This window comes from Sarcophilus harrisii, chromosome 5, assembly GCF_902635505.1.
Source record: "Sarcophilus harrisii chromosome 5, mSarHar1.11, whole genome shotgun sequence".
NCBI classification, from domain to species: domain Eukaryota; kingdom Metazoa; phylum Chordata; class Mammalia; order Dasyuromorphia; family Dasyuridae; genus Sarcophilus; species Sarcophilus harrisii.
The window spans coordinates 280112616-280138060 of record NC_045430.1 but is presented as its reverse complement, the minus strand read 5'-3'; the positions used below and the strand labels follow the sequence as shown (position 1 = coordinate 280138060).

Genomic DNA, 25445 nt, shown 5'->3' with positions numbered 1-25445 from the left:
AAGGTCAAAGGTATCTGCAGGGCTGAGCTAGGTTGCAGTGAGCAAGGCTGAGTGGGGATTGCTCACAAATGGAGGGTCTCCACATCCCTCACAGATCACAAGTAGATCTGCCAAGACAATGGCACTAACAAAGGCAGTTTCAGTACATTAAGAAAAGCATCATATCCAACAAAAAAAAGGACAATGTCTATACTATTCTAGGTCTAGAGTAATCAACCAGACACTGGAGGTTAGGACAGACATTGATATACTCAGAAGGGAGAATTGGCTTGTGCCAGGATTCTCAGAGTGGAGAAGAGGGGCTAAGAGATAGTAGTAGTCAGGCAGGATGGGAGAAGGGGGAAGGCATTAGGAAGGGGCACCTGATGGGCCATATGGCCTAAGAATTCTGGCCGCAAAATAATGTTGGACTTTTCAGTGTAACAAAGAGCAAATTCACTTAAACACTAATTCTTAGCGTTCCTCCCACCCATTTTACATCTGGTTTTCCTTCCTTCCTTCCTTCCTTCCTTCCTTCCTTCCTTCCTTCCTTCCTTCCTTCCTTTTTTTTTTTTTTTTTTTTTTTGACATGAATGAAGAGAAGCAAAAACCTGTGGAAATTTGAGCTCTTTTTTAATCACACATTTTGTGCCCACAAAATACCCCCCAAATGGTGACTATCTTTTATTTCAAACACCATTGTTTTAAAAAGCTTGAGTTGGAGGGGTTAACAAAAGGCCTCCATCCTCCCCGTCAAGCATCTCTTCAACAACCCTCTGAGAAATGACTGCCCAGCCACTGCTCGAAAGCATCCAGGGAGGGAGGACCATTCCCTTCCACTTCAGGACAATTTTAATTCTTGGAAAGTCTTTCTTATAAAACAAACAAATGTGCAACTTCCACACGTTGCCCCTTGGCCTTTCTCTGGGTCAAGCAAACAGGTCTAATCTCTCTTCAGTGGAACAGTCCTTCGGATACTTGAAGCCGGCCCTCAGGTCTCTCCAGAGTCTCTTCTTTTTCACATGGCTGAGGTTTCCCTTCCCCTGGATGCTCTCTGGTTCCTTAATGTCTTTCCTAAAATGGGACTCCCAGACCCGAACACAGACTCTAGCAGAGTACAGTGAGGCTCTCCTCATGTTGTAAAGTATCTTTCAAGCAGCCAAAGGGTTCATCAGCTTTCTAGTTAAATGTGACGGCACCTTGTTGACTCCTGCTGAGCTTACAATCCACTCAACCCCTCAGGGATCTTTACCAAGATTATTATCTACACATGTTTCATCTGAATTTTTCTTGTGACACTGGTTTTAAAAACCCAAATATAAGATGATGTATTTCTTATTAGGTTTAGCCCAATGGTCTAGGTTTTCAATGGCTTTTTGCTAACTATCAGCAACATGATAGTTTCTCCTCCATTCCAGCCTTGTGTTATATATAATTATATATATTACATATATTTATATATAAATATAGATTTACTCAGCTTCTTCTCAATGGCTCCATTCAAGTCATTGGTCAAATAGAGAAGCAGTTGGAGGGGCCCTGGCTACCAGGGGACCTGGGAGGAATGGCCAGGGAGGCAAGTTTGGGACAGAGACATCAGAGAGAATTGTAAAGATGAATGGCCTCTGAAGTCCCTACTAGTTAAAAATCAACAGTCCTCTGGTTAGCAGACTAGGACTGCCACAGGATATGCCCCTGGGGCATCATTCTCCCAGAGATCTTCCTCCAAAACGACTTTGATCTTTATGTTAATTATTTCAAGTTATCATCCTGAGAATAGAATGGACACACAGCCATTAATGATGCTTGGAGATTGGGAGCTTAGATTAAAAAAAAAAACATTTATTTCATATTCATACAACATCATGAGTGCCCCGTCCTCATACCTGACACCTGATACTTGAACACTAAAACTTTGCATGGAGCTAACCTGCTGCTGCATCATTTACAGTGAGTTACATCTTAAAGGCAGAATTTGAATCCAGGTTTTCCTGACTTCAAAGCTGGTTCGTGGTGCCCTACATTTTGCTGCTTTCCCTATGCTGTTTAAACTATAAATTTCAATTAAATTCAGCGAGTGCCTGTTAAGTAAATGCTAAGGGAGAAAAGCATGTGATTCTAATGTCTTGGGAGCTGGGTTGAAAATGAGCCTTGCCGGTGGCTGCCTAACTGGGATCCTCTACTCATCACTGGGAATTTCAGATAATTTCACTTTATAAAGAAATCCTAGTTTAGTGCTGTCCAAGGTTCCAAGTAAGGGCTGGATGGTGGTTGGCATTTTATGGGTCAATGTTTTTGGGCCTGCCATCCTTAGCTCTACTCCCAATCATCAGACTCCCAAGCTCTTCTCTGTCAAATTAAATGTATGACTTTGCATATTGCAGCCCCAAGACTTGACACTAGCCTGCTCCAGGGGTCACCTTCTCACTTCGAAACCCTCAAACACAACTTTCAAACTATTGGAAGGCAGAGAGACCCTCACACACGTCCCTGTGGGCTTGTACTTTGGTGACCCCAGTAAGCACTAGTCAGATAGCTAATGGATATGCTTTAAAGCCGAGAGGGTTTCTGTGTCCTTCTCCCTTAGGCTTCCTGTGTCTCTTCCACCGCCATTTATAATTCCTTTTGGATGAGTCGTAAGGCTTTCTTCATGTTTTCTATTACTGAAAGAAAAGCAAGGAAAGGTTGAACTTCTAATAAAATGAAATATGCATATTGTTTCAGCTCCCATGTATATAGACCTATCGACTTAAATAATTTGTGAACAGAATTGGCTAAGACGGGGAAAATAATAAAAGTACATTATGTAAGTTTGAAATATCATGAAAGGAATTGGGACAATTTGAATGTTGCTCTCAAAAGAGTAGGGTCTTCATGGACTAGATCCTTCAGGCCATCAAGATGGATGTGAGTGCCAATTTTGGCAGTCCCTTAAAGCATCGTTCTAGTAGTAGCCAGTGGAACCGTCACTAATGTGTGGTGAGGAAGACTTTGTCCAGGGTGTTTCCTAATGCCTCCCTGAGAATAACCCCCCACTCCCTTGCTTGCCTCCTCTCTACCCACTGCTTCATCCCAGGGGCTGAAGGATCTCATTGTTCACCAGACAAGTTATCAGCTTTGGGGTCGGACTGTTTGGGGGATGAGCTAACCTTCCAACTCCATTGTACTTGATCAGAATGGGCCATCCCCCTCACCCCCATCCCTTCCCTCTAAGTGCCAGACTCTGGTAGGCAACAGTCTTTTTCTAGGAGTGATATCATGTTAGAGACCCATGTAACTTGGCTGAGTTTCCCCAATAAGATTATCTCATCTCCTAATCAGTGGAAATTTAAAAATGATCAAGGAATCATTCTTTCCCCCAAATCTCAAGGGAGTCTGGGGCAGATACTTACACACCGGCAAATCTTGGGGTTCATATGTGTAGAGTCTATTAGAGTACCTCCCAGTGATGTCAGCTCTGACTGTTAAAGAGGGATCTACTCCAAAGAAATAAATGTATTATTACTTAAGTAATGTAATTCCAAAAGTATGCAGGACATTGGTCTGGAGGAATGAACAGATTTTCTGGTAGAAAAGGGCAGGGATTGCTCCATGTTGATTTTTGTATAGCTAACACAAAACAGTGCCTAGAATACAGTGGATACTTAATAAATGCTGGTGGACTGAATAATCTCTCAGTTGCAGAAATATCCCACAGGATGAAAAAGTGGTAAAGGACTAGTGTGTGTCATTAATATTAGAGATGTCAAACACTGTGGGGCAATAGGCTGTAGGTGGTCCACAGGACCTCAGACGGAGCTAGAAGCAACAATTCCCAATATAATTGGGGAATATCTAGCAAAATCAATAAAATACAATAAAACAGAGATAATATTAATATAGAGTTTTCTAAGTCAACATGCTGCCCCTCGGGGATCCTTTGTATAGTTAGTGATTCCTAAATTTTAGAATTTAACTCTACTAATTTTTACTATTGGAAGGAATAACCCAATTAGAGTTCATAGGGCTGGAAAGGACCTCAGAGACCATTTGGCTGATTCCCATCATCTTGCAGGTGAGAGAAGTGAGACCCAGACTCTATTTACATTTAACTAAGGAAATATAAGTCAATGACAAATGAGCTATTTTGAGATGGGTGAAGTTGATACCTTAACAGAAATATACTTGAATTAGAGCTTTTTTGGGGGGAAGAGAAGCAGTACTTTAGAAATCTTACTTTGAAACAAGGATGCATTTGAAGTTTACTCATGTGCATATATGGATACCTACCCACAAACATGATTCGGGGCACGTACTGCCCATCAGGTGACAGGTTCTTGTCTGTAGTTTCATGCTAGAAGGAAGAGAAGAAATTCGGGAAGATTAAAAAAGAGCTTAATCACTTTTTCTTTGCACAACTAATCATTAAAATAGCATAAATCAATCAGGTTAATTTATAAATCATACATATATATATAATTCATAATTAAATAAATAAGATATTTAATTCATAAATTAATTCAGCTTTTGTCTGAAAATAAAATACACTAAATTAAGTGCAATTTCCCCAACTTACAGATGAAAACCACAACTTGTCTATGATAAATTTGCCTGAGAAATAAAAATAATAGTTTAGTGACTAAACCAGAATCATGCAGTTGGGTATATCAGAGCTAGGACCTGAATCTGTCAACTCTCTATTCTCCGAGCCCCACTGACTCTATGATTTCATATATCATAAAAAAACCACATATAAGCATAAAAGCAAAACTCACCATTGGAACTTCCCATTGGAAATAAATCTAGCATGTGGATTTCACCTACCATAAGGTTGAGCATGACAAAGCTAGTCCGAGCCATTTCCTGGATTTCATCACTGTTGGCAAAGGCTTTCTTTAAGGCTGAAAGGGCAAAAGAACTTGATTTTGATCAATATCAGTCTTGGGCAGCCCTTGTTCCCTCAAAATCGTATTTGATCAGCATAGTTGTTTGATTTTGTATCTTGGAAGAATGTACAGGTCATCCCCTACCATCCACTTTCTCCTATTTCCTTTTTATTTTTCTTTTTTTAACTTCTATCTCCCAACAGGTTATTTTAGTGCCAGCTATAAAAATAGGATGATCTCTTATTTACAAATCTGTAGCTTCATAATTTCCTGCCACAGTGGACCAAAAGTTTAGTATTTCCAGTGAATTAATTTTAGATTTTGATTATTATTTCATTTGTTTCTCTTTTATCCCCTCCGCTCTTGCTATGAATGAGAGTTTTCACTATCACCATGGGGGCTGGAGGTGGTGATACTTGCTGTATGTTTCTTTAGTCAGAGTAGAGCAGGGTGATACATGGTTTGCCTTTTTCAACCCTAGTTTTGAGGATATTTTTTTCCCCTGGGCAATTGGGCTTAAGTAGCTTGCCCAAGGTCACACAGTAGGAAGTGTGAAGTGTCTGAGACCAGATTTGAACTTAGATTGTCCTGATTTCAGGGCTGGTGCTCTATCCCCTGTGCCACTACATTTTTAAGAATTTTAATGGGGGTCTTGCTCCTTCATTTGTGAAAGCTCCCAAGGTGTGAGATCCCTAACATTACCTTGGCAATACTGGCAGTCCTCCAAGTGATGAATGACCATCAGGGGTTTGTTACTAAACAAAGAAAATACAAGTAACTTCCAGTTAAGGCAAATACTTAGTTTTAACCCAGGAGAAGGCACAATGAAAAATTTTAGAGTCAAACTTAATTTTAAGATTTGGTTAACTAATATACCAGTAGAATGTAATCTCTTTGAGGAAAGGGACTTTTAGTTTTGATCTTGAGTTCTCAGTGTCCAGCAGAGCACTTAGTAGATGCTTAGTAAATATTTATTTGATTTAACTGACCTGAAAAATAAATCAGTAACAATTTAATTTTCTGAACAAAATCATTTCACTCTAATTTTGATTTATAGATTAACTGTTATATTCTCCTTAGAGATAGCCAGGATAATTTTTCGAGATATTCATTTCTCCAAAGACTATCTCAATTTTTGTGGAGAAATTTAGGAGTGAGAAAGATTTTAGTCTTTTCCAAAAAGATAGTTAAAGTGATTCTTTAAAAAAAAATCCATCAACCATCCAATCAGGAGATACAAATCCAGCAGTCAAACAATCCTCACTCTCAAGGAATTTATATTGTCAAAGAAGATGACATGTACACATATAAATATATACATAAGTACATAAATATGTACACAAATAAATATAGAGTATGAAGGCAACATAGCTAAATGCAAGGTAATTGTGGAGGGAGGGCACCAGCAACTGTGGAATCAAAAATGGATTAAGGGATTAATGAGTTTGAACATGAAGGAAGAAAAGGGTCTTATGTATCAGAGGGAATAGATTCCAGGCATGGAGGATTGCTAAGGCAAAAATGCAGATATGGGAGATGAAGTTCCCTGTGGGAGCAACAGAATGAAGACCAGTTTCTCTGGATTTAGTGGAGAAAAATGAGAAGGAATTGTTAGAAGCTGCTCTTTCAGATTGAGATTTTGTTAAATCAAATTTCTGCTTGTAGTTACATGAGGGATATTTGTTTGGGGACCCCTTTAACTTTTCATTTCTGTTGAAGAAATGGAAAAAATATATACAATTGTTTCATTTCTATGTAGGCTACACAATCTCTAAGACACCCTTCAGCTTTCCACCTTTGGGATCTACAAGTATTTAAGTTCTTTGGGAAAACACGAGTGGCCAAATTGAAACAAGGCAACAGACTGGTCCAGGGCAGGTAGCTAGTTCTCAAGGGATTTGATTTCGACTGCTTGGACCTGTAGGACCTAACAAGGACTAACAGGTGGGAGCCGCAGGGAGGCAGATTTTGACTCATTACAAGGGAAAACTTCCCAGAATCACAGAACCTCGGAGCGGGAAGGGACGATGGAGATCTCTAGTCTGAGGTTAAGTCATTGGCCCGCCCCTTCTCATGCGGTCCCAAGGAGAGCCCCATCCTCCAAGCTTTGGTTGGCGCTCTCACTGAGTGAGAATGCACACCTCCCAAGGGAAGCACACCACTTCTGAATAACCATTTCTTAGGACTCCACTGGACTCTTCCTCATAATCCCTTGTTCTTCATATATCCTCTAGGGGCCAACACACCAAGGCTAATCCCCCTTTCTCTTGGCAGGTTTTAGAGTGCACATCATGGAGATTAGGGGTGTACAGCCCTGGCAATCTGGAAAATCCATATAATCCATGGAAACATTTTTGGCCTTCTCTTATACCAGAAAAATCTGAGTTATTATGGTATTAAATGGTAAAATATGCTCATATATAATACTGTATTTCTAGATGCATTTCTAAGCTTTTTCTGTGCTATCTGCTGGCCTTTGTATGTCATTTGCCATTTCTGCAGAACTCCCCCCAAATTCTGATTTAATTTCTCATGCCAACCTATGATATATCAAAACCATAATGGGGAAAGGAAAAGGAAAGGAAAAAAAAACCTAATTTATAATATCTATTCTTACCCCTTCCCCAGCCTTACAACAAACCTCTTCTTTTTTTATTCTCATATTTTTTATTAAAACTTTTTATTTACAAAACATATGAACGGGTCATTTTTCAGCATTGACTCTTGCAAAACTTTCTGTTCCAAATTTTTCCTTCCTTCCCCCCAACCCTCTCCCCCAAATGGTAGGTAGTCTAATAAATTGAACCTTATTTTTTCAGACTAAACATCCCTAGTTTCTTTGACTCATTCTTTTATGGCGTGAGCTAGAGGCTCTTCATTATCCTACTTACCTTTCCCTGGTCTTTTTGCATCTTATTAGCATCCTTTTTAAAATATGGTTTTCCCAATTGATCACAATACACTATGTTGTTGGACCAGGGCAAAATACACTGGCACCATAGGTTCTTTATTCCTAGGGCTAATGCCTCTCTGAAGGCAAACTATTAGCTTTTGTTGGCTGCCGTGTCTTACCATTGACTCATATTGAGTTTGAAAGCCATGAATATCCTTCCCCCTCTTTGTGACCCTCCCCCCTCCCAGATCCTTTCCCTTCCCCCTACATGCTATTACGGCACAGCTCCCAAAATTATACTTGGGAATTTGACTTCTTGGACCAAGTTTTAAGATTTTTCATTTTTATCCCTAACAATTAAAATGAAAAGGACTGACTGGAGAGTTCACTTTATTGTAACTAGGGGGGTTTCTGGGAGGGACTTTTGGGGTAGTCTGCAGTGAGGATTAATGTTTCAAGCAGAAATTGGGCTAGACCTCTGAGGATGGGTGGGCTACTAAATGTTTAACGGTTGCATTTTTGTGTTTAATTTGCATTCTTAACATTTTCTGTATCACTTTTTAAAGTCTAGACCATCAACCGAACAACGAGCGAATCAAGATCTTGAATCTTGACAATTTACAAGGTGTAAACGTTCATCATGAAAATCTAACAAAAACTGGCTTCCAGCACAACTGACTCCCTAGGTTTCTTCTCAGACCAGGAGGGAATTGACACACTTATTTGTAGCCACTTGTTTAATTCTGTCATTTAACTCCAAGTAGAAAATGAATACAAATGCCTTAGACTTAACTTGCACATTATGCCTTGACAAGCATCAGATTTTTGTGAAAACAGCAAAAATTGCCTTTTGGTACTAATTAGATATGTGGGGAGCACGCAGTAACTCAGGGGGTATAGGTTCTGCCTTAAGAAACTGTTTCTGAAAGGTAGAGAGAAATTGAGTGATAGAACACAGTGCCAGAGTCCAGAATTCTCCTTTTATAGATGAAAAAACAGAGGGCTGGAGCAGTGAGGTGATTTCCCCAGAATCCCAGTGAGAAATTGGGGGTTCAGGGTGTCTGACTCTCAACCATGAATTACTCCTGTGACCTTTTGGTCCTGTTTATCATGTTACATCATTTGAGCAAAAACAATTTTTAAAGCACCTACTGTGTACCCGAAACATTGAGAATATGAAGATTAAACTGAAACTCTCCTTCTTTCAAGAGAGACCAATTCCATCAGGAAAGACAGTATTCCTGGTCTCTCTTTGCTCCTCTTTGTCTCTTTTCTTTTTCTCCCACATTTCTTCTGTCACACACCCATACCCAGATCCTCACTCGCACATTCTGTCCCCCATTCCTCTGTGTCTCTTCTTCCTTCCTTTCTTTTCTCTCTCTTCCCTTTTCTGTCTCTTTCCCTTTTAATCTTTCCCTTTTCCTTCTGTCTCCCATGATATCTCAAAAGCACTTTAGAATGGGTTCTTTACCTCTTCTTGGCTTGGAAGAGTCCCTCTTCGTAAGTCTGGACCCAAGTGATGTCATCGCCCCATCCTGAAGCAGAAACAGAAAATGCATCAAACAAGCAGTTACTGTGAAATAATAATCATAATAAGAACAAGTTATGTTTATGCAACATTTTATGGCCACACACACACACACGTACACACATACACACACATATAGATTTCCTTTCATTCTTCAGGCAATGGGACATGGTGATCTTAATATTTGAGGCAAAAGATTTGGGTTGATTTTACTTTTATTTGGTCCCAAACAAAATGCTTCTCTGCTCTGAGCTTCAGTTTGCTCATCTACAACATGGGGATAAGTAAAGCACTGTTTATCCCCAGGTGTGTTTTCAACCTTAAAAGAGAACTGTGAATGACTAACAAACACATCAGGGAAGGAGGTGGCCGTCGTGTTCTTGCACCAGGCTGTGTGACCTGGGGAAGTCCCTCACTTCCAGCCTGTCCCTCATCTGTACAATGGGGAGCTTAACCGTGATCGTTTCTGAGTTGTCTTCTCACTCCTCTGGCCATCAGTCCATCATTTTCAAGGTGAAAGTGAGTTGACCACACAGTTGGAAGGGGCTGATCTTGGACTCCAGAGCTTCCCAGGGTTCTTTACACGATCCAATGGAAACCGTCGCACATCTCTGTGTCTCTCTGCCTTTGTCTCTGTCTCTGTCTCTCACCGGGTGTCTTTTGGTCTATGTCTATCCTTTAGTCTCTCTGTCTTTTGTCCTCGTCTCTCTCTCTTTCTTTGTCTCTGTCTCTCACTGTGTGTCTTTCTATCTGTCTGTCCTTTTGTTTCTCTGTCTTTTATCTCTGTCTATCTCTTTCTATATCTCTTGGGTCCATTTCCCATTTCCTCCAAACCCCTGCTTCTTCAAGTCCGCCTGGCAATGGGTGGGATTGGGCTCAGTGAGGAGGACCAGAGCCTCAGTTCTTCTGGGCCATAGCTCTCTTTACCCACAATAGACACTGACTACTTTGAGAGTTCCCTGGCAAGCGATGCCCCAGTTGGACATGGCTGATGCTGAGATGGCTGGCTATTTAGACAATTTTGTATAAAAGGATGTGGATGAAAAAAGATGCAATTAAAAAACCTTCCCTCCTTTCTTCCCCAAATGGCTAAAAAGTGTAGAGAAATAGGCTTCATGTCACCCACAACCTCTGGAGAGAGTCTGAGGAGCTCTCTTGTCCTTCCTGATGGCCATGGTGAGGCTGGCAGAGAGGGTCACAAGCAGGAGGAGGGACAAAGCTGACTGTGACATCCTTTCTTCCGGAGGAACACGATGAGGCCCTCGGAGACCAACAGGGTGATTCTGCACTGCAACAGGAAGGATGGTGTCAAAGGCTGGGGTCACCCCTTTAAAAGATGGTCACCCTGCTTTATTGTTTTAGCAAAGAATCAGGCAATCAACTAGTATTTATTAAGCTCCTACTATATTTCAGAGATTGTGCTAAGGGCTGGATACAATAAGAAGGGAACCAATAACATGTAGGGGATCTCAGTCTAATTTGGGAAACACATATATTGAATTATGCACCCCAAATCATCCGGAGCAGACACAAGGCAATGGAAGGGGGGATGTTAATCTCTGGGAGGACCAGCAGTAACCTCATGTAGAAAGCAGTGCTATGAATTTTAAGACATTTTAGGTGTGATATACAGACAGTGCAAAGGCATGGAAACAAGAATAGAATGTGCTACGTGACCTAGAGCGAGAATTGTGGCAGACACTGAGTTTTTCAAAGGCAAAAGACAGAGGCTGCCTTCTGCCTTCAAGGGCATTCCTTCCTTTGAATGAAAGGAGATGGCTTACAGTTCGAAAAAACAGACAAAATAAAGGCTTTCTGACATGTCAGAAAGCTCCCGATCCGAGACAAAATAGGAGCTGAGCTGAGGAAAAGGAATAAACAGTCTGGAGTGTTTTTTAAAGGAGAAGAAATGCAGGGGTGGGGGTAGGAGTGGTGAAAAGGATTCTTCTTCATTCCATTCATTTGTAGCTCTCCTGTTTTCTGCCTCTGCTTCTGCTGATCATTTTAGGGCAACCTTTTGGAGAATGAGGATATCTTTATGTTGACCAGAATTTTAAACACATGCCCCCTTTGACATAGATAATACCATAGAACTTGGGATCTCCAGGTTCCTACCAAGCTAGAACTTAGAATCTCTAGTTTCTACTAAGCCAGAACTTAGAATCTCAGGGTTCCTACCAAGCTAGAACTTAGAATCTCCAGGTTCCAACCAAGCCAGAACTTAGAATCTCCAGGTTCCTACCAAGCTAGAACTTAGAATCTCTAGTTTCTACTAAGCCAGAACTTAGAATCTCAGGGTTCCTACCCAAGCTAGAACTTAGAATCTCTAGTTTCTACTAAGCCAGAACTTAGAATCTCAGGGTTCCTACCAAGCTAGAACTTAGAATCTCTAGTTTCTACTAAGCCAGAACTTAGAATCTCAGGGTTCCTACCAAGCTAGAACTTAGAATCTCCAGGTTCCTACTAAGCCAGAACTTAGAGTTGGTAGGAACCTAGTATCTTCTACTCCAAGTCACACCTAAAAAGTATTCTTTCCTCAACAAAGCATCATCAACCTTGGGCTTGGAGACCTGCCCCCATGTTCTCCCCTGTGGGAAAGCTCAAAGTATTACCACTTTAAAGCAATAACAACAACCAACTACCTCAAATCTACATGTGTCTCTTTGTGACTTCCCCTCCTTACGGCCATTTCTGCCTTCTGGGATCAAGCAGAAAAAGCCTGATTCCCCGCCCCCCCTCCAAATCTAATGATCAAGACAGTTCACTTCCCTCTCTCTCTTTCCCAGACCCAGTGTTTTCTCCTTCAGCTAATCCTAACGAAGCATGTGCTCAGTGCTCTTTGGCAACCTTGTTGACCTGCCAGTAAGATGCCCTTCCTAATCTTTGAAGATCCAAATGATCACAACTGGACCCTCTGCCTTTCCCCTCAAAGCCCAAGGATAGACTGGCTTTGGTTTCTGCCTTATCAATGGATACTGAGCTGAAGTCCATGCACACTCCCAGATCTTCCTCAGCCCAATTCCTCTCCAGCTATGATGCTCTTGCCCTGGAATTGTGGGGCTACTCTAAAAAACTGAGTGTGACTCTGCATTCATCTTGATGACTTTGCACCTTGTTTCAGGACATCATTTTTACCTTTAAATAATTCATTCCTCTTTTCTGAGTTCTCGTGGGATTCTGCTGCCTACCCAGACTAATGGACAGATAGATTGTGTGAAAGAAAGAAAGTTATTAGTAAAGTCGGATGGCCGATTATTATGTGCTCAGCCTCCTGGACTAGAGACTCCCCCTCACCCCCAAACACCCCTTAGATTATCTTCTATCTTCTTTGCATGATTTCTTTATGGATCATTCACCAGCCACAAAGGTAACTAGTCCCCTAGGGATGAGGAGGATGCTTATATATTTACAAACCATTTCCCTCAAATCATTTGGCAAAATCCCTCTCTCACTCAAACATCAAATATTAAATAGTTTGACTCCTGAATAAAAGGCCTGGAAACTTTTGCTTACCTTAATCGATCAGGGCTCCTGGTAGCTTTTTTTCTCTCTCCTGAATGTGTCCACTTCAGGATGGGTGAGGATTTATAGACGCAAAAGAAACACCTGATCCCCAGTCCCACCTTTGTGGTGACAAGAGCAGATTCACCTGCAGAGTTCCAGAATGTGCCCTTCTCCCCGGTTCTCATGCCTTCCCAATGGGAACTTGTCTTTCTCCCTGTCTTAATTCAGATCAGGTGGCAGCTCGTTAGAAAGCCAGATCTCCGTTGTGGGTCTCCTCTGCCTCCCTCCCCCAACTCCAGACCTCAAACAGCCTGTTTGGCTGCAGTTCAATGGAAAAAGAAACCAGCAGTTGAATGATGGACTTCTCTGTACACCATTGTTCCTCGGGATGGCTGAGCTCAGTGGGCCTTGCAGACTGGCTGGAAAGTGAATTAATTTGTGTAATTCTGCCCCAAGGAATGTAATGAATAACTGCAGGCAGCCATTTCTTTGGCAGATTAAAAAAATATACTTTAAAAGTAAAAAACAAACAAACAAAATCAAAACAACTTTTTCTAATTCTTAAACTGTGTTTAATAGACATGGATGACATTTATGGACTGAGCTCATTTCTCATTTTTCTTAGAGCAAAGTAAGTTATTGGGATGTGATTTTTTCTCTGTGATTCTCACACAGGGAGAGTGCTGGACTTGGAACCACAAAGACTCACTGGATTGAGAATCACGATCCGGACTGAAACTGAGACTTTGTTATTTCTTATATGTGTGACAGTGGCTACTGGAACTCTATGGCCCTCAGTGGTCTCCTCTGTAAAATGAAGGCTGTTGGAATGGGGCCAGCAATAGCTGGCCCACTGCCCTTGGAGCTGGCCAGCAGAAACAATTACTGAGCTCATACTAAAAATAGAAGTAAAAAAGATGGCTCCTGCCCCTGAGGGCTCCCATGAGAGAGGTGGAAGATCAGATGTACAAAAAGAGGATGAGTGCTTGTTTATTTGGGGGAAGGGAGATACCTTTCCCAGAGACAGAGTAGAAAGGGGATCTGCAGAGAGCATGAGTACATGGAAACCCCCTCAAATGAAGGCCCAGGAAGGAAGAAGAGGCTGTTAAGGAAGAAGTCACACTTTGAATCCAGCCGTTTGTCCTCTCACTGGCTGCATTTTGGGAAGAACGAGGCCCAGTCACAAGTCCATCCCCTGTCTTCCTCTGCCCTTTTACAGACAACCCCGTGAGATCTCCTTTAATGCTTTCTGGGGCTCCTTCAAAATGCCCAGGTCAAACTGGAAGGCTAGAGAGAATTACAAAAGCAAAAAAGAGGGATGGAGAGCAGCTAAAAACCAAGGATTCTACAGGGGAACTAGAACCTGCAACTTTGGTAGGTTGGAAGCTGCAAAAGGAAAGAGAAGAAAGTGAGGAAAGAAGAGAAATAAAGGAAGAAGGAGAGAAGGAGAAGGGGATAAGGAGATGAAGAGAGGGGTGGAATGAGGAAGAGGCAAGAAAAGAGAGGACAGGGAGGAGGTGAGGGAGAAGGGTGGAGGTGGAAAATGAGAAAGAGGGAGGGAAGAGTGGGGCAGACAAGGACAGGGAGAGGGGAAGGAAGAGAAGGAAGGAGACAGGAGAAGGAGAGAAGAAATGAGAGGGGGAAGAAAAGGAGGTAGAAAGTAGGAGAAGGGATTTATTCTATCAGTAAATCAAAGGTCCGGACAAAAATCAATTCAAATGGATAATTTTCGTAACTCTTTAGTCCTTCTCTTAAAACTTCCTAAAATTTGGCAATTTCCTCTAGTCACAATTTTTTTTTTATGACCATAGAATAAACACAGTGACTTCTGGAAGAATTTGTGGTTTTATTTTTTTCATGTTGACTTGATCTCATAAAGGTTTTTGGAAATTTCTCTATATACTTCATTTGCTTTGCTATATTCCATAATTTCAATGTATCACAATGTATGCATTCTATTGTTGGATAATCAGATTACTTTCAGTTTTTTGGGGAGAGAGTGATGGTATTTTTTCAGCGATAAATACTACTATTATTAAAAAAAAGTCTTTATACAGATTGCTTCCATTTTGGGCTTTGCTTTTGATAATGCGCAGGCTATGGGAATGGAATGGAATTATCGCATCAGAAATTATAATTATTTTTAAACCTTCCACTAAATGTTCTGCCCAATTATTTTCCAAAAAAAGATTGTATGAATTTCCAATTTGGTCGGCGATGAATGGATGGACTTAGGAGTCTTCCATGCTGCAGCTGCATAATAATTACTGTACAGTGCCACCTGAGATAGTAGGAACTTAATAAATACTTGTTCTGTTGCATTCTCTGAAATACTGCAAGCCTTGAGCTTGCTGCTTTTAAATATTGTGGTCAATTCAATGGCTATGAGTTCCTTTAATTTGCATTTCTGGTTGTTAGTGAGGGCAAAAACTTTGTCAAATGAGTATTTGTTGTTGCTGCTCAATTGTTTTCAATTGTGTCTAACTCTCTGTAACCCCATTTGGGTTTTTTATTTTGGCAAAGCTCCTGGAGCTTTTCTCCAGCTCATTTCCCAGATGAGGAAACTGAGGCAAGCAAGGGTGAGGTGATTTAGTTAGTGTTTGAGACTGGCTTTGAATTCAGGAAGATGAGTCTTCCTGGGGCTCTTTCCACTGCGCCATTGTTTGCATTTTCTCTTTTGGATATTGTCCATTTTATTACATCTGATCCGCACAAAGATGGGGGAGTGGGACCCGTCAGCATCCAGGGACTCAGTTAATCATCTGGGCTTTGGGGACACTGATGGTTCTTGGAAGCTGGATTCTTGGGATTCGGAGCATCCTCTCCGATCGCCACATCGGGCGGCTCCACTGTCAGAGAAAGGAAGAAGCAGGAAGTCAGGGGCTGAACCAGGAAAAGAAACTGAGGAAAAGAAACAAGGGAGATAAAGATGAGAGGGAGGGGGCTCCAAAGCAGCTTTTGGCCTTTTCTTCGATTGCCTGAGAAATATTGACTCCTTCCATGCATGTGTGGATATGAACTCTCATTTCCTGTAGACTGGTTTTTTTTTTCTCCCTCAACTCTGTTCCCTAAACCAATTCTACAAAGTCTTATTAAATGCCTCTTCCATAACAGGTACTGGGAACTAGTGACAAACAATGAGACAGAAGTTCCTCAGGAAGCTTCCCTTCCAGTGGTGGGACAGAACATGTCCTCAAGGAAGCAAAACTATTAAAGAGTGAAGGTGTGTTGGGAACTGGGGAGATCCTGGAAGTCTTCCTGGTGGAGAGAGCCCCTGAGCTGTGTGTGAGCAGCATTAAAAGCTAGAAACTTCTTCAAGCAGCTGAATCTCCTGGGGCAAGGGTCTAATTCCAGCGGATTTTACCATCATAGACAAGAGGAGTCCAGCCCTTCCCCAGAAGAGGAAACTTCTCAGATTTTCATGAAAAACCACAGATGTGTGAAAAGCTTGAATGTGTAAACCTCAAAATTTGTTTTCTTCATGTGGCTGAAAGATTGATCTTTTTTTCTCCTTCTGTTCTATCTAGCGGGACCCAGGCACTTCCCAAAATATCCCGAAACAATTGGAAGGAACGGAGTTCATCTATAAAGAATTTCCTTTGATTGTTCAATAAACGTAGATGAACGTCAGGTTCTCCAGAGGGAGTGACCTTCAGGCCTCGTGCAGGAAGCAGCTCCGGCCATTGGGCCCTTTCGGAGGCTTAGAGCTGGAGAGCTCCGAGTCCAGACTCTTCTCAGGACACAGGAAGATGCTGAAATCCAGAGAAGGGAACCAGGTAGAGCCCATAAGGCGAAACTGGAACTCGGATCCTCTGACTGAATGTACCATGTTTCTGCATCTTTCCCCTGTATAACCCAAAGCTTTTCCTCTCCTTACATCCCTTCCTTGCTTGCTCCCAGTCCCAAGACAGTATGTTCAGAGAATTGTTATTAAAAAGTCCAAATTCTTAAATTTAAATTGAGTCCATTGGAATGGGCAAGATCAAGGAGAGATGGGGAGCCACTGAGGGTGGACAAAGGATAGTGGAGGTCAGCACCCCCCCCCCCAGCAGTCCCATACATTTTTGGGCCACAGCTGGCACAGCAGCTAGGTTGGGAAGGGGGCTGCAGATGATCAGGTCAGGAGAAAATCTGTGTAATTGTGCACCATTTGGCCCAATCATCTCCTGTCTTGTCTTCTCGGGTCTTCTCAGAGGCCGAGGCAGGGCCAAGTCTTGGGGGTTTTCTGCTATGCCCCCAGAGCTCATAGGAGGGGATCTGCAAACACGGCTCCTTATATGACGTCGGAGAGTGAGCTCTTGTATCGTCTTATCTGGGCCGGGTCTTCCTGCCAATAACCCAGAGCTGGATCATTCTCCAGGCCACCTGTGTTCTGAGCCAGTGATTCAGGTTTAGGGGATCAGATACAGCTGATCCCTATTTGCAGAAGCCAGCTAAGAGCAAACACACTCCTGGGGAGTCAGTCTGGGCCATACTTAGCAGCTGTTGGTGGAGGCAGTTCCTTCCTGTAGCCCAGGCTGCTTTCTGCTCCTGTGAACCTGACCTGAGAGCTCAGGCCCGTGGGCAGGGGGTGGGCAGGGGCTGGGGTTGTATGAGTCAGTGAAAATGCCCACCCTGTGTTTGTAGATAAAACTGGAAGGGACTTGAGCTGTGCTGGAGAAGCGAAGGGGATGATGAGATTCCCAGTCAGAGGAGGGGGACTTCTTTGGCTCCCCAGGTGACCTTGGATAAGTTGCCCTCCCCTTGCTCATCTACAAGGTGAAGGGGAAGGCGTGCTCTAAGCTTCTGCTTTTGGATCTAGTCCATCTCCCTCACAATGGAGAGGGGTGGTTGAGGATCTGAGAAGGGAAGGGACCAGTCCGAGTTCATCCAAGTAACTACCTGGAAGGTTAATATTAGATCCCAGGTTTGTCCCTGGACTCCTAAAATTCTGCTATAGAGAAACATCCTGGAGCAACTTCATCTGCAGGAAACATGGCACAGGGAAAAGGATTCGGACTTTTAAATCAGCAATTCTCTGAGCGTACAAAGTTGGGATTGGGGGTTTAGTTAATCAACATTGGCTAGATTCCTACTGAGTTCAGGCTCTGATGCTTTGATACTGCCATTTGTGGGGGCTTATGGGAAATTATGTCAAAAAGTGATTGGGCAGAGAAGTTCATCAGTACAGTATGCCAGCTTCAAGATTGTGCTTGTGCTCTTCATGGTGGCAAAGAACTGGAAACTGAGTGGCTGCCCATCAGTGGGGAACGGCTGAATGAGTTTTGGTATATGAATATTATGGGATATTATTATTTTGTAAGAAATGACCAGCAGGATGATTTCAGAAAGGCTGGAGAGACTGACATGAACTGATGCTGAGAGAAGTGAGCAGAACCAGGAGATCATCGTACACGGCAACAACAATACTATATGATGATCAATTCTGATGGACGTGGCTCTTTTCAACAATAAGATTATTCAGACCAGTTCCACTTGTTCAGTGATGAAAAGAGCCATACGCACCCAGAGAGAGAGAACTATGGGAACTGAGTGTAGTTCGCAACACAGCATTTTCACTCTTTTTGTTGTTTTTTGCTTACATTTTATTTTCTTTCTCATTATTTTTCTTTTTGATATGATTTTTCTTGTGTAACAAGATAATTTGTATGCAGTTATTGGACTTGACATATAGTGATACCATGTTTAACACATATTAAGCTACTTGCCATCTGGGGAGGAGTTAGGAGAAGGGGGGGGAGAAATTGGAACCCTTTTGTAAGGATTTATGTTGAAGAATTAATCATCCATATATTTTGAAAATGAAAAGCTTTAATAAAAAGAAAATAAAAAGCTTTAATAATAAAAAGAGAGGAATAAAAAAGAAGTCAGGAAACACAGTAAAAAAAAAAAAAAGATCACATGGCTGTCTGTCTTCTGGACAATGGACAGAGCTCTGGAGCTTTCCCGGTCATGGATGGAGTGAAACGAGGAGTGTGCTTGCTCCCATATTTTTTAGCATGATATTTTCAGCCATGTTGTCAAATGTCTTCAATGAACACAAATATGGCAGCAAAGTCAGCTCCTGCACTGCTGGTAAATTCTTCAATCTGAAAGCCAAAGCCAAAGTAGAGGGACTTCAGTCTTCAGCTTCAAGATAAGAGTGGGCTAAGTATCTTCCAGGTGGAAAGATGACTCTGCAAATGGGGGTGTGGGACAGCTGAATGATGAATTCACTCATTGGTAGGAAGACTGCTGTTGAAACACCATTTCTAAGAGAAGGATCATTTCTAGGTACATTAGAGAAATTTGCTTTTATGTACCATTTGATTCTCTTTCATCCTCCCCCTTGGACTCCTAGCCACTTTTTCCTTCCACTTACGTGACTCATTCAGGTCACCTTAAATACCATGGATACAACCTGCTTCTCAGGTTACTCCCACTTCCTTTGCATAGAAAGGTGCATCCCCTTGTAAGTCTCCTTGGTTGTAGTTCCCAGAGCAGCTTCGATGAGAATTTATTTGTCCACAACTTTATCAAATGTTCCCAACTCACCTAGGAGACAGTGTCTTTGCTGTACACTCAGTTTCTCCATAGGCAACAGCAAACCTGTCCTCCTGTATGAGAAAAGGTTCATATTTCCCTCAAGGACCCTCTTCACAGAGTCTTCATTGTCCATTGGGCATTTTAAATGAAGCCAGACCTTTGTAGAATGAGCCTTTCCTGGACTAAGATGATCCTGATACAGAGGAGAGTTTTTCAGGGCCTTCATTCTCTCCTCAAAAAGACCATCCTGGGTTTAGGACCTGGCCAAGACTCCCTAGTGATGTCGCTAATTCCAGATCAACTTTTCATTTGAACTTTCTTCTAGCCAGGATACTCTCTCTGAAGGCTGAGGGTTAATTGTTAGAAAATGGAGCAACTGGAGAAAAGCACAGTTCACGTCTATCTATCTCATCATACCCTTTTTATTCTTTGGCTGACTGATTATTTACTTTAAAAAATAAAGTTCCAGGTCAACTGATCCCCTTCCTTTCTCCTGTGTTTTAGAAAAAAAAAATCTGCCATGATAAAGGCTGAGTGTACAAACATTATACTTCCTTTTCTGCTTCTTTGCTACCTAATGGATTGCTCCTGCCCATACCCATAATCTAGAATGTTTGCTTAACAACTGGGCTTCCTAGATCAGGTTTCCTTCTGTAGGCAGTTCAAGGGGTTGGCCCGGGTTTGTAACTCAAAGGGATTATCAGCTAGGAAAGTTCTCTTTCCACCCAGTTTTTTTAAAAGGTTGGAATTTTAAAAGCATTGATTAGGATCCAAGTAAGGGTTAGACACTGAGTTAGTTTCTGGGAGTACTAAGGTAAAAGTGAAAGATTTTGGCCCTCAGAAAGTTTAGGATTTAAGAAGGAATAAATGATCTATTCTGATGAGATTTGTAAAACACTCAGCATAATTCCTGACACAAAAAGGTGACTAATAAAAATCTGCTGCCTTCTTCTATTAATAAGCCTAAAATTCATACACTCTAGAAAGCAGAGGTCAGTGCTTTCAGCTTGAGTTTTTCTCAGGTAGCATTAGGTTACTAAAGTCAACGTTTCTATACTCCAAGGACCTCTGGTTTCAATAGCAGGAGGTCTCCTCCCATTGATAGAAATCCCAACCAACTTACATCCCCACCTCAAGGAGTTAGTAAAATACTTGAATGTCCAATGGATCTGTGCTCTCAGTACTGTACTGTAGACGGCAGCTTATCTATTCCAGTTCATCCTGTGTGACTTTTGTTCCCATCCTTGCCAAAGTTCACTCAACACCACTGGAGACCTTCCTCACTTTCTCCTGATATTTTCAAGATATCAGGGGGACATCTGGATGTCTGCTGAAGAGGTCAGGCTTTCTTCTTCTCATATAATGTCTTAAAGATATATTTTTATTATGGTTCTTAGGAGTTCCTTTTTGGTTCTCTATTGTGTACTGTCCACACCCATCATGTGCCTTTCTATTGCCCTCTAGAGGATGTTTATTTTCAATTCTTTAGAGATTGTTACATCCCAAGTTTTACTGCTGCTATATAATAATTCCAGTAGAAAGTTAGTCAGTGTTACAAATATGAATCTTCGCAAAGCCTGGAGCCATTAAAAGAACTTGTCAATTTTTTTTGAGGGCAATCCAGTTCATCCTCCCACCATGTCCGAACAATCAGATTTTCAAGTTTCCCGAAGGTCAGTGGAGAAATGTATAATGGACGGATGCAAATATGGGGCAACGCGTTATCCAGTGATGAGTTAGGCTCAATAAAAAGGGTAAATGATAGCCCAGAAATAGAGTAACAGATGGGGAATGGTTATGCAGGGAATGAAAGCTGAGAGATTGCTCTTCCAGGCTGGTGGCAGGGGAGGAGACATGGTGGAAGACGCTTATTAATATAGCTTCCTTTTACATGTTTTTCTTAAGGGATGGGATTGTAGTCCCCCCATCTTTTTGGGGGTTTGTTTCAAAGATGAAGGAGTGGTTGACTACAAACTTTTTATTTTTCCAGGGTTTGGAGGCTTCTTAGATTTTCAATGTATGGTGAAAGAACCTTGCCTAAAGACTGAGGAAGCTTAAAAATAGCCACTTTTCAAACCAACAGCTTGCACAAATTTCCAGAAGCCATTTCTTAAGGTTTCCATAGGAATAAAGGGCAAACAATTTAGGGATTGTGGTGGTAGTGCCATCTGCTGTCAGAACAGCAACTCCTTGTGGACGATTTAAGAAGAGGGATCATTAGTGTCTGACCAAGCTTATTTGATCGTGGAATCATGAAATAGCAGAGCTGCGAGGAGACACAAAGGTCACCTAGTCCAATTCTGTCCCAGTTTCATTTTATAGAAGAGGAAGCAGATGTTCAGAAAGGGGAAGTCACACGCTGGAGGTCATGGAACTAGCGAGCAAGTCGTGGAGCTGATATTTGAACCCTGGTCCACATGTGTTTATTAAGGACCTACTATGTGCCAGGTACTGCTCTCACCCTGGGGATAAAAGTAGAGAAAAAAGAAACAATTCCTGAATTCAAGTACCTCACAGTGTAATGAATGGAGGAGCCGCCATTCACCCAACAATGGACAATCGAGGTGATAAATAAAGCCTAAGGGAGTGAGGCACTCAGACTGAAGAGGACTGGGAAAGGCTTTGGGGAGGATGGATTTTTAGCCAGGGAAGCGCAGAGCCAAAAATGAGGGATAGGGCTCTAGGAATGGGGCCAGCCCTGGAGAACTCTCCAGGGAGGGATAAGGAAGCCGCGAGCCAGGGATGGCAGGGAGGCTCTGGTCCCCAGTGATTCCAGGAATCTGAGCAATGGGAGCCTGAGCAGGGGCTCAGACCGGTCCCGTGACCTCCAGCCCGGTTTATGCCATTTTGGAGAGTAGGACACGAGATGACATCCTCTTAGTCATCACAAAGAGCCGGTTCTTCCATGTTTTCATGCTCCTCCATTCATCTTTTCCTGGGCTTCTTGGCCAATTCTCCTCCAGCCTTTGAGCCCCTACCTCTGTATGGAGCCTTCCCAAACCACACAGACTTAACCTCTGTCTCCCAGACTCCCGAAGTTCTCTCTGCTCTCTCTTTGAGATCCATATTCAGTCTCATGTTGTGCCAGTAGAGTTACACATGACATTTTATAGTGGATTAAGTCTCCCTAAGCCATTCCATCTCATCTGACCTCCCACCAACCTGGCAGGGAGGTGTTATTATTGTCCCTACTTTACAGGCTGGGAGAACTCGGTGAATTGCCAGGGGGACCTAGCTAAGGTGAGCTCTGATTTTTGTGCTCTACCCACTGTGCTTCCTAGCTGCACATTAGCTAGAGCCAGTGTGGAAAGAGCACTTGCCTTAAAGGCAAGAAAGCAGAGTTTTAAGGGGGACCCACCACAGATCCATTGGGTAATCTTGGAAAAGTGCCCTAGGCAAGCCTTTGGGCCTCACTTTGTCATCTGTAGAGTGGAGATAATTGCAGGATCTGCCTCCCGGGGCGGCTGTGGGGATCAGATGAGCTAATATACTAAGTGCTTGGAAACCTGAAAATGCACATAAATATGAGTCGTTATTATTTTAATAAAATCATTTTAAAATGAAGGACTCCATAGTATCTTTCTGCTCCACTTTGAGATTGTCCCCTACTATTTACTAGAACAATGGCTTGGGGAGGGGTCATAATTACTATTTTCAAGGACTCAGTGTGGAGGAATCAGACTCATTCTGCCTGAAGACAGAACCGGCAACAATGGGGTGGGTGGGTGGGTGGGAATGGGGTAAAGAGGAAAACAAAGACTTAGAATTAGGAAGGATCCTCCTAACAATTGGATTTATCCAGAGGTGGCCTGGGCTGCCTCAGGAGGGAGAAGTTTCTCCTTTCACTTGATTAACCAATCAAAACCCATCTCATAAATGCTTGTGATGGGTCAGACACCACGCTAGGCGACAGAGTCCCAAAGGAAGCAGTTCTTGATCTCCAGGGGCCCGCAGCCTCCTTCACTTGGATGGTTGGATGCCCACTCCCTGGGCAAGGCTCTCAGGGGATTCTTGTTTGTGTCTGGGGACTAAGTGACCCATTTGTGATTCAAGAATGAGGGAGGGAGGAGTGAATCTGAGGAAATTGTGCAATTAATCACCCTCTTCTTATGGTTCCCTCCAATCCCCCCCTTACAGGCTGTCCTGTTTCTGTTAAAGGCACCACCGTCCTTGACATTATTCTTCCTTTCCCTTCTCCTCCCCACCACCACGATGCCCAATCCATGGCCGGATTTAGCCATTTCCCTTCCCAGAATCCCTCACAGCTGAGCCCTTCTCTCCCCCCACAGCCGCCACAGTTCCTAGACGCTTGCTTGGTATCTTCATTGGTCTGACTGTGTGTTTCCTGCTCACTCAGCTCCCCCGGCTCCCCTGGGAGCAAAAATCAGTCCCTCTGTTTAGCTTTAAAAGCCCTTCCCAACCTGGCCCTAACTACTGAAGAGAGTCTGGACCTTTCAAAGGTGGAAGCCGGGAAACCTTCGCCTCCCCGGCTGTATCCTGCCTCCCATGCAGGTAGGAAGCTTCGAACAACCAGCCTCTACCGTGGAGGACGACGTCGTGCTGACGGGCTTTGCACATTCTACTCCATTTCCAGCTTCTTTGGACAGGACCGTCCCTCCAACATTTAGCCACCCCATCAATGGGGCTCCTTGCTCTCCCCGCTTGGACTGTCGGCCCCCAGGCCCTTGTATATCCTTCCTTACCTCAGCTTCCTGGCCAGGAAGATGGGGCTACAGTATCATCTTCTGCATGACTTTTCCCGAGTCCCCTCTCCCAGCTGTCAGCCCTTCTTCCTAAACTACCTTAGGTAAGTCGGGAGCTCAGTTCCTTAACCTTCATTTGTTCTGTATGTATTTTTATGTATCTCTGTCTGTCATTCAGTTGTGAGTAGGGTTGTTTCATTCTGGTTCTTTAATCCCGGTGCCCAGCACCCAGTAGGTGCTTAATAATTTCCAGCTGACTGATTCCATGCATTTCTGTAGCTCCTGTTCCGAGTCACATTAAGGTAAAGGTGTGGACGCTTCCACCTGGGACCTCGCAGTCTTTCCTTGAAGGTCCCAAGTAAATCTTTAGGGAGAACTTACCCAAGAGCCTCGGGTTGGTCTCCGAAGTTCAATGGCCGAGCAAACAATAGTATTTCCTGGGTGTTAACATCTGGGAAACCAGCCACGGAGGGTTCAACACAGGCTAAATATTGATTAACAGAAATAAGGAAGTCGATGGCTCCCAGGAATTAAACCTTTCTTAAAGCGATTAGCCCCGTCCCCTCACGCGGGGACCTTTGCAGCCTGAACTTCGCAGTGCGTTCATTAATATTTAACAGAGCCCGCCGTCAGCAGTCAGGCTTGGGGAAGCGCTGCCAGGCCGGAGCTGGGTCTGGCAGGGACTGCCCAGAACCTTGGAGATCTTCCCTCTGAAATGCTTTATTTTCACCGAGAGCAGAGTCCACCGGGACAGGTGGGTAGTGAGGATGAGTGATTGACAGGGAGGCTCCACTAATCAAGGCCATTCTCCTAAGGACCCTCAGGAGGGGGATGATGGTCCATGTGGTGGTACTCCCCCCTCTCACTTAGGATCACTTAGGGAGAGGAGATACTTAGAGGCACTTTTTTAAATCTAAAAAACAAAACAAAACAGCAGTGATTTACCCAAGGATGGAGCCTGTTTAGCTGTAAGAGCCTGTGAGATTTGGGGGATTTTCCATGGACTCATGTGAGCCCACAGTGGCCCTGTCCAAGAAAGTAGTGAGACCCCAGACTTCCTTAAGGGAGAGGCCGTGCCCCATAACAATGAGACGGGGGCCTCCACCCAGCTCACTGGTCCCCGGGTCCCCCGAAGTGGTGAGTGTAGCTAAATTTACTCAGGCCCGTCTGTCTCTGGGTGCGAGGGGTGTCTGCTCCGGGAGATGAGACTCTGGGGTGGTGGGTTCTGGGAGCCTTGCTGGTCATAGTCACAGACACACACTGTGGGGGGGCTCCTCCTATCACTGAGATCTTCGGACTGGTGCTGATAGACAGGGGGACACGTGGCAGCCCTTCCTGAAGGCAGCCACCCAAGCCTCTCCGGGCTTTTTCATTTCCTCTGACCGATCCTGATACAACTGGGGCTTCATTGGTCTCCATTTTCCCTTCCCTTTCTCTAATTTCTCCTC

At 43.2% G+C, this 25445-nt stretch overlaps 1 protein-coding gene across 2 annotated transcripts; it reads right to left on the bottom strand.

Annotated features, from left to right (window-relative positions):
* Positions 1-1803: 1803 nt before the first annotated feature.
* Positions 1804-13153, bottom strand: AGR3 (anterior gradient 3, protein disulphide isomerase family member). Of its 2 annotated transcripts, none has more exons than XM_031940688.1 (8): positions 12779-13153; positions 10395-10553; positions 9209-9272; positions 5547-5599; positions 4783-4859; positions 4249-4312; positions 3372-3455; positions 1804-2642 (listed from the first exon to the last, which is right to left on the bottom strand). In XM_031940688.1, exons 2-8 carry the CDS (start codon positions 10495-10497, stop codon positions 2593-2595), a joined length of 495 nt encoding a protein of 164 aa, XP_031796548.1. In that variant the 5' UTR covers positions 10498-10553; positions 12779-13153; the 3' UTR covers positions 1804-2592. The 2 variants fall into 2 exon arrangements, with proteins under 2 accessions (XP_031796548.1, XP_031796549.1); XM_031940689.1 differs by having other exon boundaries at positions 10395-10548.
* Between the last annotated feature and the right edge of the window lie 12292 nt (positions 13154-25445).